This window comes from Biomphalaria glabrata, chromosome 1 (assembly GCF_947242115.1).
Source record: "Biomphalaria glabrata chromosome 1, xgBioGlab47.1, whole genome shotgun sequence".
Lineage (NCBI taxonomy): Eukaryota > Metazoa > Mollusca > Gastropoda > Planorbidae > Biomphalaria > Biomphalaria glabrata.
Genome location: NC_074711.1, coordinates 20,911,691 through 20,931,021, shown reverse-complemented (window position 1 = coordinate 20,931,021; position 19,331 = coordinate 20,911,691). Strand labels below are relative to the sequence as shown.

At 35.9% G+C, this 19,331-nt stretch overlaps 2 protein-coding genes across 7 annotated transcripts in view; both read left to right on the top strand.

Annotated features, from left to right (window-relative positions):
* Positions 1-4,354: 4,354 nt before the first annotated feature.
* LOC106067270 (bis(5'-adenosyl)-triphosphatase ENPP4-like) lies at positions 4,355-12,124 on the top strand. Of its 2 annotated transcripts, none has more exons than XM_013226434.2 (7): positions 4,355-4,599; positions 5,214-5,466; positions 6,714-6,863; positions 7,351-7,628; positions 8,025-8,087; positions 9,164-9,403; positions 11,765-12,124. In XM_013226434.2, exons 2-7 carry the CDS (start codon positions 5,235-5,237, stop codon positions 12,086-12,088), a joined length of 1,287 nt encoding a protein of 428 aa, XP_013081888.2. In that variant the 5' UTR covers positions 4,355-4,599; positions 5,214-5,234; the 3' UTR covers positions 12,089-12,124. The 2 variants fall into 2 exon arrangements, with proteins under 2 accessions (XP_013081888.2, XP_013081886.2); XM_013226432.2 differs by having other exon boundaries at positions 4,355-4,645; positions 11,765-12,123.
* Positions 12,125-15,863: 3,739 nt separating this feature from the next.
* LOC106067269 (bis(5'-adenosyl)-triphosphatase enpp4-like) overlaps positions 15,864-19,331 on the top strand; it is a 33,109-nt gene continuing 29,641 nt past the window's right edge. For 3 of the 5 annotated variants that reach the window (XM_056027673.1, XM_056027660.1, XM_056027666.1), the window contains exon 1: positions 15,901-16,017. Coding sequence is in view for 1 of the 5 variants with exons in the window: in XM_056027654.1 (XP_055883629.1) it covers positions 15,999-16,017 (19 nt within the window). In the remaining 4 variants the exon portion in view is untranslated. Of the gene's footprint in view, positions 16,018-19,331 lie in introns of all 5 variants that reach the window. The other 2 variants (XM_056027654.1, XM_056027675.1) reach the window with 2 other exon arrangements.

Genomic DNA, 19,331 nt, shown 5'->3' with positions numbered 1-19,331 from the left:
TCTAGTACTAAAAGTCAGGTTCTTTCAAATAAAACAGTCCTTAGTACATAACTCTGTTGCTTGAGCTCTGCTTCAGTTTTATATGCAGAGACTAAAGTGGACTGAGTTTGTCTTCAGTGTTTGTTGGCCTTCACTGAAGAGACTAAAGTGGACTGAGTTTGTCTTCAGTGTTTGTTAGCCTTCATTGCAGAGACTAAAGTGGACTGAGTTTGTCTTCAGTGTTTGTTGGCCTTCACTGCAGAGACTAAAGTGAACTGAGTTTGTCTTCAGTGTTTGTTGGCCTTCACTGCAGAGACTAAAGTGGACTGAGTTTGTCTTCAGTGTTTGTTGGCCTTCACTGCAGAGACTAAAGTGGACTGAGTTTGTCTTCAGTGTTTGTTGGCCTTCACTGCAGAGACTAAAGTGGACTGAGTTTGTCTTCAGTGTTTGTTGGCCTTCACTGCAGAGACTAAAGTGGACTGAGTTTGTCTTCAGTGTTTGTTGGCCTTCACTGCAGAGACTAAAGTGGACTGAGTTTGTCTTCAGTGTTTGTTGGCCTTCACTGCAGAGACTAAAGTGGACTGAGTTTGTCTTCAGTGTTTGTTGGCCTTCACTGCAGAGACTAAAGTGGACTGAGTTTGTCTTCAGTGTTTGTTGGCCTTCACTGCAGAGACTAAAGTGGACTGAGTTTGTCTTCAGTGTTTGTTAGCCTTCACTGCAGAGACTAAAGTGGACTGAGTTTGTCTTCAGTGTTTGTTGGCCTTCACTGCAGAGACTAAAGTGGACTGAGTTTGTCTTCAGTGTTTGTTGGCCTTCACTGCAGAGACTAAAGTGGACTGAGTTTGTCTTCAGTGTTTGTTAGCCTTCACTGCAGAGACTAAAGTGGACTGAGTTTGTCTTCAGTGTTTGTTGGCCTTCACTACAGAGACTAAAGTGGACTGAGTTTGTCTTCAGTGTTTGTTGGCCTTCACTGCAGAGACTAAAGTGGACTGAGTTTGTCTTCAGTGTTTGTTGGCCTTCACTGCAGAGACTAAAGTGGACTGAGTTTGTCTTCAGTGTTTGTTAGCCTTCACTGCAGAGACTAAAGTGGACTGAGTTTGTCTTCAGTGTTTGTTGGCCTTCACTACAGAGACTAAAGTGGACTGAGTTTGTCTTCAGTGTTTGTTAGCCTTCACTGCAGAGACTAAAGTGGACTGAGTTTGTCTTCAGTGTTTGTTGGCCTTCACTGCAGAGACTAAAGTGGACTGAGTTTGTCTTCAGTGTTTGTTAGCCTTCACTGCAGAGACTAAAGTGGACTGAGTTTGTCTTCAGTGTTTGTTGGCCTTCACTACAGAGACTAAAGTGGACTGAGTTTGTCTTCAGTGTTTGTTAGCCTTCACTGTTGTTACATGTGTTGCACGACTAGAAGAGGATGTTTTCGTCTATTTCTCCAAACTTCATACATTGAACATAGAACTAAGGAATTCGATAAAATTCATGTATTAGATTTGCATTAAAAAGTGATGGACTTGGTACGTTTAGAGATCGAACGGCATTAATAATCTTTTCCACTGGAAACAGTTACAGAAGTCAACAGAAAAGCAGAAGACCAAGTCGAGGTGAAGTTGCGAAAGAGTTAGCATTGATGCCCCAGAGAAGAAAAAGGAAGAACAGGGTTCTATTTTATGATGTACACAAGAAATCATTCAATTAGTCAATTTAATATAACAACTTAGAAACAACGTCAGCTTAGAGAATGTTTAGAGAAAGTTAAATTTTAAATTTCTTTTATGAAAAATGCATATAATATAAAAGGATGTCAGAATTGTCAGATGCTCTTTGATACTCTCTAAAGTGTTTGTCATTATAAAAAAGAACGATGAAAACAGATTCAAGACTCCCACAAAATGTCATATCAAAGAAATCGGCGCTGTATCATTGAAAATAAATTTTCTTTATATAATATTGATTTATTTTTATAAAACTGATGATAATCTTCTAGGTCCTAGACTGATTACTTAGCTCTTCATAACTAATGAATAAAAAGTTTAATAGTTATCTATTGTTAGTTTCAAACTTTTCTCTCTACAAAGTATAAAGGAGCCTAATTCAATTCCACTTTGTTAGTCAAGTAAAATTTCTTTACCGAACAAATACAAATTTAATTACCAATAGCTAATTAACTAATTAGAAGGCAAATAGAAGCGAGAAGTCTCACTGACGTGTTCCAGATACAGATCTCTGGACCTAATTGAATGTTGAGATTATTCTATTTTGCACAATTATAACGGTCAATCCAGAGTTTTCCATGTTTGACCAATTAGCTAGTGAATCTTCTTCCATATACTACCAAATTTCTAGGAAATTCTTTAGAGCCGTTTTCGAGATCCGTATCCAGCCAGGTTTTTGGACCCATTAAGGGTTTGTAAGCTAATTAGAGAAATTGTAATTAAACAAACAAACGCGTTTATGTATTTTTAAAAAATAAAACAATAAATACATGTAATTCTTTATGACAAATACATGTAGAGGTGTAGTGATAGGAGGGCACGATGCCGAGGCGCCACCATCAGAGAGGCGCCACACGCAGAGAGGCGCCAAAAATATATAAAGTTAGGTAATACATTATAAGGTTATTTGTATTCTATTAGTATTCAATTCGTTTTATTTAGAAGCCTATAGTTCTATTTGATGTTCATGGAAAATGGGGGGGGGGGGGGGGCAATAAAGTTTCTTGCTCCGGGTGCATGTTAGCTCACTACGCCTCTGCACACCTGTACTTCTTTATGACATACCTGTACTTCTGTGCAACTGCGTCATTGGGTCTGAAGGATCTAGAATGTTAGAGAATCGACATGACCTGATATATATCTCTTTACCTGCCTAGTTGTGAACACCACACCTTGTTACTTTCTCATGCTCTCCCTTTAAAACACTCACATGTCAAGGTTCTTTCTTCTCTAATATACGTATGTGTGTGTTTCAATGCTGATTACTAAATGTAACCAAGTCCTGAACAATACCGTAACGACACATTTAACGAAAGAATGCAGATTCAGAATGCCTATTCACGGACGTATAACTTGTTTATCAAAGATGCTTTAATATAATAAAGGGAAAGATCTGGCAAATGAAATATCCAGTATGAATTAAAATATAACAGCTCAATATCCCATAATACTGAATAATAACTATACGGAAATAATTAGAGTCTACACTTCAACTCTATAACCAAAATCCAGCTGTCCAGGACTAGGAACAAAACCACAAAGTTTTATTATGAGCTACATTCCATTAAAAAAAAAAACATCTCACAAAGTAAAACAATTCAAAACAAAACAGTCTTGAAGTCAAGACCCTGAATTGCCCCCCTTATCCTCTAAAGTAGACAGGAGACCCAGGCTGACCAGAATTCAGTCCTGACAGTGTAAATTTCATAGTTATAAGAATTTGATTTTTGCCGTTTAGTTTCGTGGACGCCTATTACCGATATTAATTGTTTCTTATTAATATTGGGAAAATTGAACAATGTATACGGGTGGTAATATAAGAACTAGGACGATTAGAAAATGCAAGCCATTATGCTATAGGTAACATGGAAATGTTCATTTCTAAAAATATTTATTTAATACATTTTATCCACGGAACTCATTGTACCTCTTGTATTAAATGACGTATTTTACACCAAAGTTAACAAAAAATTACCTGAATTCTGCGCACTTTTAGAACTCTGTAGTCCACAGCCACGAGACGGACTTCTTTCTTGTTCTCGTCTTCTTGTTCTACTATTTGTATTCGATACTCCATCCAATTGGATGTAAAATTGGATTTTTTTTTTCATACTGTTTTGTTTGGTGGTCGCCTACTTTCAATATTAATCAATATTATTTGTTTCCAGTTTATATTAGGGAAATCGAACGATGCATTCGGGGTTATGTATTAATTAATGCATTCTTGTTATTCCCAGTTACCTCTCTTGCTAAACTATTTTTTAACTAAAAAGATTCAATGAGGAAGATTTGTATTTGACAAGGTTTAGTTTTGTTTTCCTGCTAAATAAATTTAACTTCTAATTCTTTGCGATGTGTTTGTAACATCTATCTATCTATCTATCTATCTATCTATCTATCTGTTTGTTAGTTTGAGTATCTTTACTTAAAGCTCTCCATATGTGAAGCTAGCACAGTTTTAAAAAAAATTGTTTCAAATACAATCTCGCGTCGTTCGATACCACCAGAGTGAAACGATGCTAATAAATCTTAGACTCGTATCTTGTTGACTGGGTCTGAGCCAGCCCTGCTCCCCCTGGTTATTTGTGTTCTTAGCGGATATTTCCCCAAAAACTATTTTTAAACATTTGCCTCCAAAAATTTTATCTCGTCCACGTGAATGAGTGTTCCAATGGTAGTGAAAATGTCTGTCTCACGTTTTTGGTGTGTGTGTGTGTGATTCGATGTGTGTGTAGGCAGGCTTCATCAGTCTAGTCTTACCGTCCAGGTTTGGTTCATTCTTTTTCTCCTAGAGGACAAGAAACTTGAGCTTATGTAAATATTGTGATCATACGCAAGGACGAAAGTAGTAGAAAAGTTGACACGGCCGACGTTGTTTTTGAGTCATTAGACATCCTGAATATCAAGAAAGGTTAGTGTGTTTAGTAAACTTTCTTTTTTACTCATTTTCTGAGAAGGTTTGTATTATAATTTTCATATGTGTGTAGACTTTGCATACATCCTGTTCTTGACCAATACATAATAAATGTCTAATTAAATGTGCACTTTGTAGACCCAGTTTTTCATTTGGTGTAAGCGTAATATATAACTAATTCAAAAACTGGTCATAGAAACCCCCAAGATATTTATTAGCCTATCGGTTGAAGTTTTTGACAGGCGTTTCTCCCCCTGCCAGCACTAAAAAACCAGTCGAAATAACCAATTCAAAGAGTTTGATTAATGTAAGGTTGCTAACCTAATTTTATTAATTATACTTTAGGAATAGATCTACCATTTTTAACTACTATAGAATTGAAAAACATTGATCTGCACAACACTCAAATTTGTTTCTAGTTTTGAGCCTCAAACACTCCTCTCTTAGCTACCCCATGAAATTCGTTAATTATTCTTTCGAATTTGTTTGATTTATGAGGGAGGCGGAAACTGAACCTTACCCCACCCCCTGGAATTTAGGGAGGTGGCGGCTTAGTGATGTAGATATAAGTGCTACAAACGAAAGTCTGTGTGTGTGTTTTCTTCCTACAGGTCAACACAAGGGCACTACAAATGTCGTGCAAAGTGGTGCTATCGATGCTACTGCTGTGTGTAATGAGCTGGAGAGTTGATGCTAAATCCAAGGTGCTCCTTGTCTCAATGGATGGGTTCCGGCACGACTATCTCACCAAGACAACTAATGTTACCAACTTTACGAGACTGATCAATGCTGGAGTTACCATGCCTTACATGAACACTTCGTTCGTAACAAAAACGTTTCCATGCCACTACAGTATGGTCACAGGTAAGTTCAGAGTTGAGAATAAAGGACTTGGATTTAGTAACTATTAGACTATTCTAATGCTGACAAAGACACAATGATAAAAACACTTCTCTTATTTCATTTCATGGGACAAAGTCATCTTATTACGTCCTTTACCCAGTGCGTTAAGTATTTTTGTATTCTAAATTTAGTCCAACAATCGAAACATGCTCATCTACCAAAGTTTATATCACGTGACTTGGTAACACTTGATGTACAGAATATAGTCTGTGATTGGATAGCCAGTGTGCCTTACATTTGAGTGCAGACAACATCCGGGTCTTTGACCAGTAAGATGACATGGACTCCATTCTGTGGACACATTTCTTATTGGCTGTGTTCAACTGATTTGTTAGATCTATCAACTTACTCCTTTCCGAACTCGTAATTATAATGATAATAACAAAACAACTTACGTACAACCCCGGAGAACATTGCGCAGGAAGCAATGATCTTTATTTATTTGAAGGAGCATCTGTCATATAAGATTCCGGAATGGTGTGAAAGTCTTGCCAATGTTTTGAACTCGGAGACGTCCTACAAAAACGATTGATTCAAATAATCGTTGGATCAGACATTAAATATTCATGCAATGGATGCAATAACTGTCGTTATAAAAATTTATCTCTAATTAAGTCCGCGTTAACTTTTACTACTTCCCTGGACCGTATGTTTGACTTGTTTACATCGGTTGGAAACTATTGGGAAATAAAATTATTGTAATGCCCTTGTTAGGGTTTGGGTTTAGGGAAGTCTGCTATACTTAAACAGAAACTCTATCATTAAATGTAAATGCGTCAAACTAAAAAGTAAGACTAATGCAATTTATACTTATAGAGAATACATTAATTAATTAAGCTAAATAGAGGTAAAGTATTTTAGAATTTTAGTCTTGCCTTTAATCAAAAAATAAAAATGGAACGACCCTCCGAACTGTCGCAAAGTGTTTCAAACTCAGTCAGAATTTAATGATCTCATATGACTCGGTTTATAAAGTTACAACATTTTATCACGTGTCAATGTGTATAGATTTACAACACTTTTGTCACATGTCTCGGTTAATAAATTCACAACACTTTATCACGTGTCAATGTGTATAGATTTACAACACTTTTGTCACATGTCTCGGTTAATAAATTCACAACACTTTTGTCCTCAAAAATATGATTTTATGAATGAAACTTTAATGCTGAAGCATTTTTTGTTGTTGATTTTTTGTTCACTGCCAGGACTCCATCCTGAAGTTCATGGAATTATCTCGAACAGGTTCTATGATCCCGATGAAAACAAAACCTTCTCGCTCAAGAACACTGAACCATTTTGGTGGGAAAACGGGGAACCGATCTGGATTACTGCTGTGAAATCAAACTTAAAAGCAGGTCTATTATCCATTAAAAACTAACATTAACTATCTTTAACTTTTCATTATTTCTACTTCTATTTTAAGGGAGTTAACCGTAATGTATTTATTTTAATTTAAAATTTATTTATTCTTAAAATACTTTTAAAAACAATGCTTATATCAAGTGTAATTGCATATCAAGTGCTATGTCAAATTAACCTCCAAGTTTGAATTAAAGTTGAACAACTTTTTAAAAAAAATTGCTTTTGAAAAGCCAGCAAGGAAACTTTCTCCCAGATACCCCCACCCCTCCTCTCTCCTAACTGGTCCACATAAAGGATTGGACCATAGTGCATTGAAAGGCATAACATCATGATAATCAGAAACAATATTTCCAATCGTACAAGTTTATATTGTTATTCTAAATCTATTACGATTTAATTACATGTTTGAGTCAAAATAATTGATTCAATTACACTTACACTTGTTTAAAAAAAGTTGTTTTTTCTATCAAATCCTATCAGGTGTATTCTTCTGGCCTGGGAGTGAGACTGAACTCCAAGGAAAGAGAGCCACACAGTGGAGAAAATACAATAGTTCCGTTCCTTTCGAACAACGGGTGACCACAGTTGTCCAGTGGTTAGCCGATGACAATTTCGACCTGGCTCTCTTGTACTTCAATGAGCCAGACTCTACCGGCCACGCTTATGGGCCAGATAGTCAGCCTGTGGTCGAGACGATTGAAAAAATGGATAGTATTCTTGGTCATCTCCTGAGAGAATTAGAGAGAAATGGATTAAAGGTAAACTGCATTCTATATTTAGCTATAACAAGAACTGCACTATCCTGAAACACACATTATAGAGACCTTATTTCATGTTCGTATGACTATATCAGGTAATATGAAATGTAAAATAAAATTCTATTGCTACGTTGTCAAGTTAAAACAGAGACAAACCTTCATAATTGTGTCAATGAAAAAGGAAAAGAAATTAAAATGACCAGTAAGAAGCTCGAACCCGCGACGCTAAATCCTATTAGCTATCCATCCATACTTCAATGGTGGACATTTCACCTTTAAATATGCAATGATATATTTTTTAAAGATATTGATCCCCTTCCATCCTATTGCCGCCGTCCTTGGGCTATAAAGAAAGTTGTGACCTACTCAAAACAATATTTTATTTTTCCTTCACAGAACAAAGTAAACCTGATTGTCACCAGTGATCATGGAATGTCGGACGTAGATCTGGAGCACAGGGTAACTAGAAATAAATTGTAGTTACAGATTTTATTTTTGTTATTTATAGTGGCAATTTGTTTCAAAATTAAAATCATTAAAAGTCTTGAACCAAGTAAACGTGATACGATAACAAAAAAATCTAGACTGAAGTAGATAGGTAGCCACTCTAATTTATCCCGGATTAAACTATAAGTCTGATTGAGACGCAAATATTCTCATTACGTGAAACAACAAATAATGAAGACAAAAAAAAAAAGATCTAGCATTTTAAAATGCCTAATTGAAAGTAAATAAAAAGACACAAATTATTTAATTTAGTAGACACCGTTAGGAATAGCTGCCATAAACCTCAAAAACTTAAGATCTATTTTAAAAATATCCCCATTGCCTGTATCGTGCACAAAGCAGGTTCAATATCTACTTTATATTGATACTACTGTCCAGTGGACGTACTTCGAGACGGACTGTGTCTTTTAGGACAAACTGGGATGGCCTTCCATTCTCAAGCAGCTTCACGACGGCGGAAAAGATTTGAACCAAGGCACAATGATGACCTATCAGTTAATATTGAATGGCGTAAAACATATGTGTAGTCTACGCGTTCCAACTCATTTCTTTATCTTCTTAATACTAACTCAAATGAAGCAGCGTTTGCATGAAGGCGTCTACGTTAGGTTCTATTCAGAGGGCAATGTATTCAACCAACGGCGCCTACTGTTCCATTCTAAAATTAAAGATGTAATAATCAAATAGCTAACAGTGAGACGAAAGTTTCAGCTGGCTTCTAACGACTTTGCTGCGTACGTTGCATGGGAATACATTTGGTAACAATTACTAGTGGTCTTCAGAAAGTGTTCACGTTTGTTTGTTGTGTTATTTTTAGTATATTATTGCATATACATATACGTATAAAACTGTAGACATAAATAACAAGAAGCAGTCTGTGTTAATCCCATTTGTATAAGCCAGCTATGGGTAAGTTACCTTGTAATGTAATATCTGAGTACGACGGACATGCAGAAGCCGACTACGACTTTGTGACTACGAACACTTTTATCTTGTTTGTTTATGGATTTGTTTTTTTTTTCTTTCAGCTGATCGACATTTCTGAATTAGTTGACGACACCTTGTTAAGCCGTGTGGTAGACGAAGGACCTACTGCCAACTTGATACCTGAACCAAATAAAGCCAAAGAGCTTGTCGAGGCTTTGTCTAGTGTTGAACATCTTCACGTGATGCTGAAAGAAAACATTCCAGAAAGATTTCATTTAAAGAACAATAAGCGAGTGATGCCTGTCTTTGCATACGCCGATGAAGGATGGCTCATTGTTTCGGTAAGTTTGTTCATTTTCAATGTACTTTTTTTTTATGTCGAGCCCAATCATGTCATTCTAGGTCAGTTCTAGGTCAGTTCTAGGTCAGTTCTAGGTCAATTCAAGATGTAATCAAGTTTGCACAAAATAATAATAATAATAATAATAATAATAACTAGGCTTGGAGATTAAGCATCTATGGAAATTGTCCAAAATAACAATATACCCCATTGTTATATCAACCGAGGGGATAATAACAACTGACCTCACAGACACCTTCAAGGCCCTTAACATTCCTAGGAACATCTTCGTTGCCTGTCAGAGGGCGGTACTGCTGCAGACCTGCCACATCACCAGAAAATTCCTCAGTGGAAACTGTTAAAGGGACTACGATGAATTTTGTTTCTCTTTAGCGAAACTCGACCCTGGCAGCGCCAGAGAATGACTACTTGTTCATTTCTAACATAATAATAATAAATAAATTAATTTAAAAACTTCTACCACATACATTTAGAAATATAAAACCTTCTGAATGGCATAGCGCATGTCATACCGTCTTGGAGATATGAGAGAACAAATATTCTAGGAACAGGTGCTCCACTAAAAAGTAGCTTTGAACGCTAAATCTGGTCAACACTTTTTTTTTATGGACAATCGACTTGACAGCAAGACAATGTTCAGTGACTAAAACCAAATTTGACAAATAACCGTCGGTGTATTTAACCTTTTTTTTCCAATTTTCAACCTCGTCGTAGGGCCCTTTGTAAATTAAAAACAAGTATGCAAATTAAACATATTCCAATAAGCAAAATAAGTTTAATTGTACACGCCTTCTTTCATTTCTTCATAAGTATGACATGCTTTTAGATGTATTAATATTATTGAGTACGTTTTGATTGACGCTTGAAGAGGGTTAGGTTCTCCATACAAATGCTGCCCTAAGTCTCCAGTTAATAAATCCGGCACTACACTAGCACGTTTAAAATGATCTCACTGTGAACTGTTGGTGCAAAGAGTTAGTGGGAAAGAACGTTCTTAAGACTAAGACTAAAACAAGACTAAGACTGCTTTATTGATCCTTATGGAAATTGATTGTCGTTACAAGGACTCTTTTCTCATATACAGACAATACAACAGAAACATACACATAAATAGTACAGACACAACAAAAAGAGTTCATTCAGCAACTACTCACAGGCATCTTGGTCCTTTTCATGTTTCCTGATCAACGACTAGCATTGATATAGTCTGACCGAGTGAGTTACGAACGAGTTTTTGTACCGTTCTGTTCTTGTTTTGATTGACAGCAGTCGCCCACTTCGCGACGACCTGACTTAGTTCTGATGGAGCGGGTGGCCGTTGTCTTACAAGATCTTTTCGATTTTTCTTAGACACTTTTCTTCAAAAAGTTCCTTTAAATGTGGTAATGTTGTGAGTGTAATTTTTGATGCCCTTTGTATAATGTTTTCTAGACGGCGCAACAGTTTAGATGAAGCGTTGCCTTGCCAACAAGTTATTCCGTATGTTAGCAGATTTTGTTTAGTCGCGCCATAATAAGTATCTAGGATCTTCTTGTTTAATTTAAAGCTATTGAGTTTGTATAGAAAAAAGTCTCTGGGCTGTTTTCTTTGTCAGAGTTCAAAGGTGGTCTTCCCACGAAAGCTTGTTATTAATGATAACGCCTAGATATTTATATGCCTTCATTTGTTCTATAGATGCAGTGTTTATTTGCAGTTCACGTATAGTTTTTTTTTTCTTTCTGAAATCTATAATAAGTTCTTTAGTTTTTGTGACATTCAGTTCTAGAAAGTTGTAAACTCTTCTGTCGAGCTTCGATACTGAGTTTCGTCTTCTGAAATAATACATCAGCGAATTTAATGAGTTTAACTGAGTCATAGATGCTTCTTATGTCATTAGTGTAAAGAATGTACATTACAGGAGAAAGTACACAACCTTGTGGAATAGTACTCGAGTTGACGATTTGGTGTTGTTGACTTTAACATACTGGGGAAGTTGGGTTAAAAAGTTTAGAACCCATGCTTGTACGTAATGGAAGTATTTTCATGTGGCTTCTATAAAGAAGATAATTACGAATCCTTGTCAATCTAGTCGAGAGTGTTCATCAGAGATTTAAAATCTCTAAAGTCATAAGTTTTCATAACTGATTCAAGAAACTCCTTTCTTAGCTCTAGGGAAGAAAGAATAATACCATTAGTAAAATTACTAAATTTAGACACTTCAGGACAAAATACTAAAAACCAAAGTAACAAAAATATACAAAACACTGAACCATAATTTACAATTTCAAAAACAATACCTAATCATAGTCAAAGGGTTAAGGAATTTTGCGACTTTTGCATAATCTATTGAGATCGTCCACAGAATGTCACCACCAGAAAAATGTATCCGCTGAAAGGCGACCACGGCTACGACAATGACCTTAGCAACATGAAGCCTTTCTTTCTCGCCAGTGGACCAGATTTCCAGACGGGAGGTAAACGAGTGGATCCAATTCAAAATGTGGACATTTATCCACTGATATGCCATTTGTTGGACATTCCTACCGCTCCAAACAATGGCAGTTTAAACAGAACGATGAATCTACTGAGAAGCAAGCCATCGAACAAGGGCATTAATCTACAGTGTAGTTTAGTTTTATTGTTAATTCATTTTTATCTTTGTAGTAAATTGAATTATCTCCCCTAGTACATGAAATATAATAATAATAATAATAATAATAATCTTTATTATCCGTAAGGAAATTTGTCTTACAATTTGTGCATTACACCAAACAAAAAACATTATAACTATAAGAAACCAAAGTGTACATTCACACCAGACTCACTCATAATTTACATGTGACAAAGTTTATATCAGATTGTTCTTATTTAATGATTTGATTGCCAGGGGAACAAAAGAGTGTTTGTGTCTGTTTGTCTTTGCTATCGGTGTCTTGTATCTCTTTTGTGATGGTAAAATCACAAAATCCTGACACAAAAGGTGATTCTTTATTTCGAGGATCTTGTTAGCTTTTTTATAGATGTTTGTCTCAAACAACTGACCAAATGGGGTTTGTTTTTTGCCAATGATTTTGCCAGCAGCATTTAGGATTCTATAAAGTTTATTCTTATTTTTAATGCTCAGATTGCCATACCAGGCAGTGATATTGAAACTTAAAATATTGCAGATGTGAGCGTGATAAAACATAGCCAAGGCCTTTTCGCTAACATTAAACGAGGACAGTTTTCTTAGTAGTCGTAATCTTTGCTGCCCTTTTTTGCTGATATAATCAGTATTTGCAGTAAAATTTAGTTTATTGTCTAGGATAGTACCAAGGTATTTAAAGGTTTGCACAATTTCAATAGTCTCTCCAGCTACAGAAACAATATCATTTCCCTTCATGTCCCTACGAAAATCGATTATCATTTCTTTGGTTTTTTTTACATTTAATAATAAAAAATTATCCTTACAGTATTCCTCAATGTGTTCTAGTTCTTTGAAATACTCATTTACGTCTGAGCTCTCTGAGAGCAGGGCAAGAAGAGCCGCATCATCAGCGAATTTTGTGAAGGAGCAACAAGAACTATCGGATTGAAAATCATTGGTGTACAAAATGAACCACAATGGCGATGTTACAGCCCCCTGGGGCGCCCCTGTGTTAACTATGCGTTCATTAGATATAACATTGTTTACCCTAACCCTCTGAGCTCTCTGGGTCAAAAATTCATTAGCCCATAGTATTAAGTATGGACTAATCTGCAACGCTTTCATCTTTTCAATGAGTAAATGAAGTTGTATAGTGTTAAAAGCTGATGAGAAATCCATAAAGAGCAATCTTACATAAGTGTTCGGTAAGTCCAGATGTTTGTAGACACAGTTTAAAATATTTAGGATGGCATCGTCTACACCTTTACCCTTTTGGTAAGCAAATTGCAAAGGGTCTAACTTATTACAAAGATCATTCAGAAGAAACATTTTAACCAATTTTTCTAAACATTTAGACACAATGGAAGTAAGTGAAACAGGTCTATAGTCATTCATTTCCTTCGGTTTGGAAACCTTTGGCACAGGTACAATTATAGATGACTTCCACACAGGTGGTATCTCATGGTTTAGTAATGAAGTAGAAAAAATATCTTGGAAAGGTTCAGCTAGTTGTTCAGCACATTCTTTTAAGATTCGCCCTTTTATTCCATCAGGCCCACCAGCTTTCATTGGGTTGACGTTTTTGAAAATGTTACAAACTTGCTCTTTAGTAATCGCTAATTCTAAGCAGTTGTTAACATTGACATCCTCAAGGGCTTTGAGTCTTAGATAATTAAAATCTTTCGTGTCGAAGCGACAATAGAAATCATTTAACTCGTTGGCCAATGTTTTTTCGTCTCTTGTAGCAAGATTATTTTTAAATTTGACTTGTGCTCCTGCCATTTTGTTCATGATGCCCCACGCCTGTCTCATGTCACTTGTATTAATTGAGTCTTCCAGCTTGGTGCGGTAGTTTCTCCTCCCTTCCTCAAGTACGACGTTGAGATTTCGTTGAGCAATTTTCCTTGTCTGTCCATCGCCACTCATAAATGCTCTTTTCTTTTTGATTATTTCCCGTTTTATTTTTGCAGTGACCCATGGTTTATTGTTGGGGTATATCTTGATGCTCTTAGTACTGACACACATGTTTTCACAGAATTTGATGTAATTTGTCACTGCGTCGACCCATTCTTCCAGATTTGAAGTGGTCTCTTTGAACAAACTCCAGTCAGTGCAGTCTAGACATCCCTGTAGTTTGAGAATATTGTCTTGTGTCCATTCTTGTACGTTTTTTTGAATGATTTTTCCTTCTTTAAGTTTTGTACGGTAAGTAGGCAGCAGTTGTATTGTTTTGTGGTCCGATGATCCTAGTGGTGGCTTTTCACGAGATGTGAATGCTCCTTTGATGTTACAATAACATAAGTCCAGAGTTCTGTTTTCTCTTGTCGGACATGAAATGTGTTGATAGAAGGTGGGTAGGTCAACCTTCAAGGTGCATTTATTAAAATCACCCAGTATAACTACTGGTGCGTCCGGTGACCTTGTCTGAAACTCATGCACTACGTCAGCGGTTATTGCAGCTGCAACTTCCGTTTTGGCTGTAGGCGGAACATAAACCAGGACAATGTAAATAACCCCAAAGTCTCGTGGCAAATAAAAAGGTCTCAATGAAAGCGCCAGTAGTTCTAGATCCGGACAGCACATTCTCTTTTTAACCGTGTAGTTGGTACAGTATTTGAGGTTGATGTACACACAAAGCCCTCCACCTTTCTTCTTCTTAGACTCAGCCGTTCTGTCAGATCTCACGCAAGAGAAACCATCAATAGCAATCAGGTTGTCGTTGTCATCCTCCTCTAACCATGTCTCAGTAAAAGCCAATAGACAACTTTCCCTAAATACGTGGTCGTAGCGTATATGGGCACATATCTCATCCACTTTATTTCTTATTGAGCGGACGTTAGCTAGAATAATCGTAGGAAGTGGTGGGCGAAACCCTCTTCTTCTCAGTCTTTTTATATTGTTTATTATTACATTGTATCCAGTTTGAAAGTAATTTAACTCGTTTTTTTCTTGAAATTACTTATTTCATAAACCCAAATGATACTTGGAGTGGAAATCTCAAATGCCAATTTTTCGTCTTGAGAAATAGATACCTTATTTGATGTGAAGAGACTTATTCGCTAGTCCCTCAGGTATATATATTTAGAAATTGTGAATGTAGATTATTTAAAATAAGAAATCATAATATATGGGCAATTTTTGTTATTACATTCAAAGACACCATGGTCTGAGTGTGTGTGTGTATATATGTGTGTGTGTATAATAATTACGCATAAATTCGACACTAGTAATTAAGATTCTTGCAACAATACTGATCCAGATTCCTGTTGTAGTTCTGCTAAGACTAGAGTGTTATTTTTAAAGCCTATCCTAATCCTCTTGAATACTATTTTTGGAAGTGTGCGATTGTATAGTAGAGCTTGAGAATTACTTCAAATGTAGACATTATATCTTTCGTATTCTTTTTGAAGTCGGGGAAAAGAAAATATCTTTGGAGAAAATGGGAGACTATTTTCGACTAAGTTCCCCGAGAGAAAGAGTAATACAGTTTCTTTTTTTTTTTAATAAGCCAATCGAGCAAGTCGTGTATATGTGCAAAACACACTAAAGAATGTCAAGGATTCTACATTGAATTGCAGTATTGCCAACTAATAAACAAATAAAATATAAACAAATAAAAATATTTTTTAATTAAACAAGATAATTTCTCCTTTATACAACTGACCAACCTTTGTAAGAGCAATTACTTTGTTCTTAATAACAAATGAATGCATCAATAATTGAATGATACAATTCCATAATGTAATATCTTTCTATCCCCCCCCCCTTTATTCTCTCACCCTCCGGAAAATTCTTTATCTTGAATAGACATACGTCACTGGGTTTTCCCGCATGTAGGACTTAAGTAGTTTAATAAATAGACATTCATGGAAATTTAGTGCAACGTTTTCTAATGGTACATCTATGGCCTATATTACAATGTTATATACTCTGAGTAGGTTCACACACATGCTTAACAAAATTTTTTTTCATGAGTTGGAGAAATCGAGGTGAGGTATATTTTTAATTTTTTTTTTAATCTATCATTCATTATTTTTTTAAGAGTAAAATAATCAATATTAAGAAACGACAGATTCTTAAAGGAGGAATTGTCTTTAAAAAGTTAATTGTGCTAGTATTTCGATTTGTATTATTTGCGGTTGGAGGATATAATTTTTACCTCCACCATAAAGGAATATTTAGCTCAACACAACCTGTTGCTTTTATTTTCTATTGGTTCATATAAAAATGACTAAGAAAACTAGAAACGAGTTCTTTGTAATTCAAATATGTGTTAATACTACTGCTCAATATTCAAGACAGCGTCTGACTATCAAACACATTTTTTAAATACCTTTTATTTACTCGACAACTAGATTCCAGCTATGAAAGGAGGGATTGCTCTATAGCAGGGTTTCTCAACCTGTTGGAATCGAATGACCTTTGTCAGAGGTCGCCTATGACCTTCGGAAATTTTGGGTTTTCGTGTATTTTTCATAGCAAGTTGTTTTTTTTTCCGTTTCTAATTGGTAACGTAACAAACACATTAGCACCATAAATACTTTACATTTACATTTTAATACATGAAATAAAGGGACATTACGCAGGTGCATTCAACCTGTAATAAAAACATGAAATGATCTGAAGCGTCAATTTAATCAAACAAAAAAGTGGAGAAGGCATATTAAGAACACTGACATATGAACAGAGGATACAGAAGGCACCTTTAGCGAGTGTAACATCAATGTGTGAAAGTAGACATATGTTTACATTGGTAATTACTGGTCTATTTTTTAGAATATAACTTTCATTCGAAAATTATGTCGCAGCGTAAATATTTTGAAATTTCTATCCTTCAAACGGGCTGCTTAACTTAATTGTGGAATTTTAAAAGCTTTATCACACCGTAGAATTAGTAACACACCATCGTTTTAGATTCATTACAAAACATTCCAGAAACATGGATCCCGATGTTAGAGAAGAAAATGTAATGATTTGGTTTTACTTCAAACGTTCAAGCAGGAACTAAAAAAACTCCGATGCAATGAAGTTCTACCTGCTGAATGTATGAAGCCCAACAAACTGAAAAGTGCAAGTCTTGTTGATAAATACATTTTATTTTTAAGGCTGATGAAGTCAAGAGATTCTGACTTATCTGAGGTGGAAAATACCATAATGAAAACAAATTGGCCATTGAAGCGTCTCAGAATAAACTTAGCTTTGAAATCTCCCACCATTGCCAAGAAGTGAATATCGCCAGCGGTCAAATACATTGTTCGAGTGATGATTGGGGCCGAATTCGTTAATAAATTTAGTGCAGTTTCCTTATCTAATGAGAATGTTCACACGAAAATAGTTGACGTGTCTACTGATATCATTGATCATGTAATTCAGAAAATGATATCCTCTTCACTTCCAATATTTAGCAAACTACTTGATGTATCCACAGACGTTGCCAATGCTCAATTACTAGTTTACGTGATTTGAAAGACGAGTTTCCTTTTTGTTGAAAGATATTTGTGTTGCCTGCACAGATGATGCTCCAAGTATACATGGATGACGGTCTGGATTTCAACGTTTGGTACAGAATGAGTCACCGAAAGTCATCGAAACTCATTGTATGATTCATGGCCAATATTAGCAATAGCGATGCAGCTAAATGTTGTTGTTCTTTTCACTTTGTCATTTACACAATTCTGTATCCGGTGTTTACAGTCATATCCCGTTCTGAGATTGTTTTGCGCTTTCTTCTATTTCTAACAACATATCTTTAAGACTAAACTCAGAAAAAGACTTGATACTGAAGGTTACATTTGTAATTATCTAACTCCTCGGAGAATTCTTCATCTGGGGAAACAGAACCAAGCTCAACCTTCGTACTGAAGTTGGCGTGTTTGCAAATACTGTCGCAACAATATTTTTGTAGCAATGCAGTTCACTGTATTCACAAATGTACGTTTTCCATGCCTAGCCAAACTTTTCACATTGTCACTTCATTAACATAATAAACATGCACTAGAAAAGTAGATGAATGAAAGTCATAAACCTTTTTTTTATTTACGCACAAAATTATTTTTACAATAAATACAATTACTTATTTAAAGCTTTTGCTATATTCAGTTGATATGAAAATACATTATGGATGTCCACCTACATTTTGATTACGATTATATAATATTAGCAAAATGAAATTTACATTGGCCTATTAACGGAATGGAGGAATGGAGAAAGACCGTCGACGAATCTTGAATGGTGCCCCAACGGTCCAACAGACTGAGGAATAGGTAAGGGTATGAACGAATACATTTTATAACTTTTACGGTTGGGGGTCGCCGCCTAGTGGGCCATCGTATTAGGGGGTCGCCGAGCTAAAAAGGTTGAGAACCGCTGCTCTATAGACTGCTATATCAAATCAATAGTGAATACTACATTGTCCAATGAATCAACCATGTTTCGTATATATATATTAAAAGTGTTTGAACTACGAACATACAACTTTTATGTGTAGATATCATGCAATGAAGTTCGACTTGAGTTGCTTAGTGTAGTTTCACACACACACACACAAATCAAACAGGTTTAGGCGTGATGGTTGAGTAGTAAAGCGCATGGCTTCCGAATCGGGGGTTCCGGTCTCGCAAGGTCTGAAAGGGAAACTGCTTTTTAGTCCAAAAGAACATGTACGGTACTCAATATTACATGGTGTGTCAAGGTGTGTAGGTGTGTGCGTAGATGTGTACATGTCTGTATACAAGGGTGGACTGGCTATACGGCATTTGGGCAAATGCCCAGTGGGCGGTACCTAATTGGGCAGGAAGGACCACCGAAATGGCCGCATGAATGCCAGTAAATTGTTTTAAGATTTTATAATCTCTTTAAAAGCAACGCTTTGACCATCGTGATTTTTAAAAAGCAACAACATCTTATACACTTTAAAGTCTAATACTAACCTAAAGCATTGTCGTCAATACCCTACATCTTCTTCTAGTAGAGGTCGATTCTTTATACATATTTAAAGATAAACGATAAACAAGAAACTTAAGACATTTATTTCTTATAGAGATCGACCTTAGTGTGAATATATTCGGATATAAAGGAACCAAGAACAACGTTCCTAGTTCCCCTTTAAGACATTATGGTCTATAGGGCAGATAATGTAAAGGTCATCTGTTTCTGTGGCCTACGGTTAACGAATGTGTGGCCAGCACAACGACCAAACGTCTTTACATTTTTCCCAACTTATTTCATGTACCCTTTAGAGCTGGTTGGGCTCAGGGGAGCTCTAAAATTCCTGAAATTCAAAATTCCAGTCTGCATCGAGTTC

Coding starts and splice junctions, on each gene's coding strand:
- LOC106067270 (XM_013226434.2), top strand. CDS start 5,235: ATGTCGTGCAAAGTGGTGCTATCGATGCTACTGCTGTGTGTAATGAGC. Junction 8,088..9,163: donor ACGTAGATCTGGAGCACAGG/GTAACTAGAAAT, acceptor TTTTTCTTTCAG/CTGATCGACATTTCTGAATT. Junction 9,404..11,764: donor AAGGATGGCTCATTGTTTCG/GTAAGTTTGTTC, acceptor GATCGTCCACAG/AATGTCACCACCAGAAAAAT.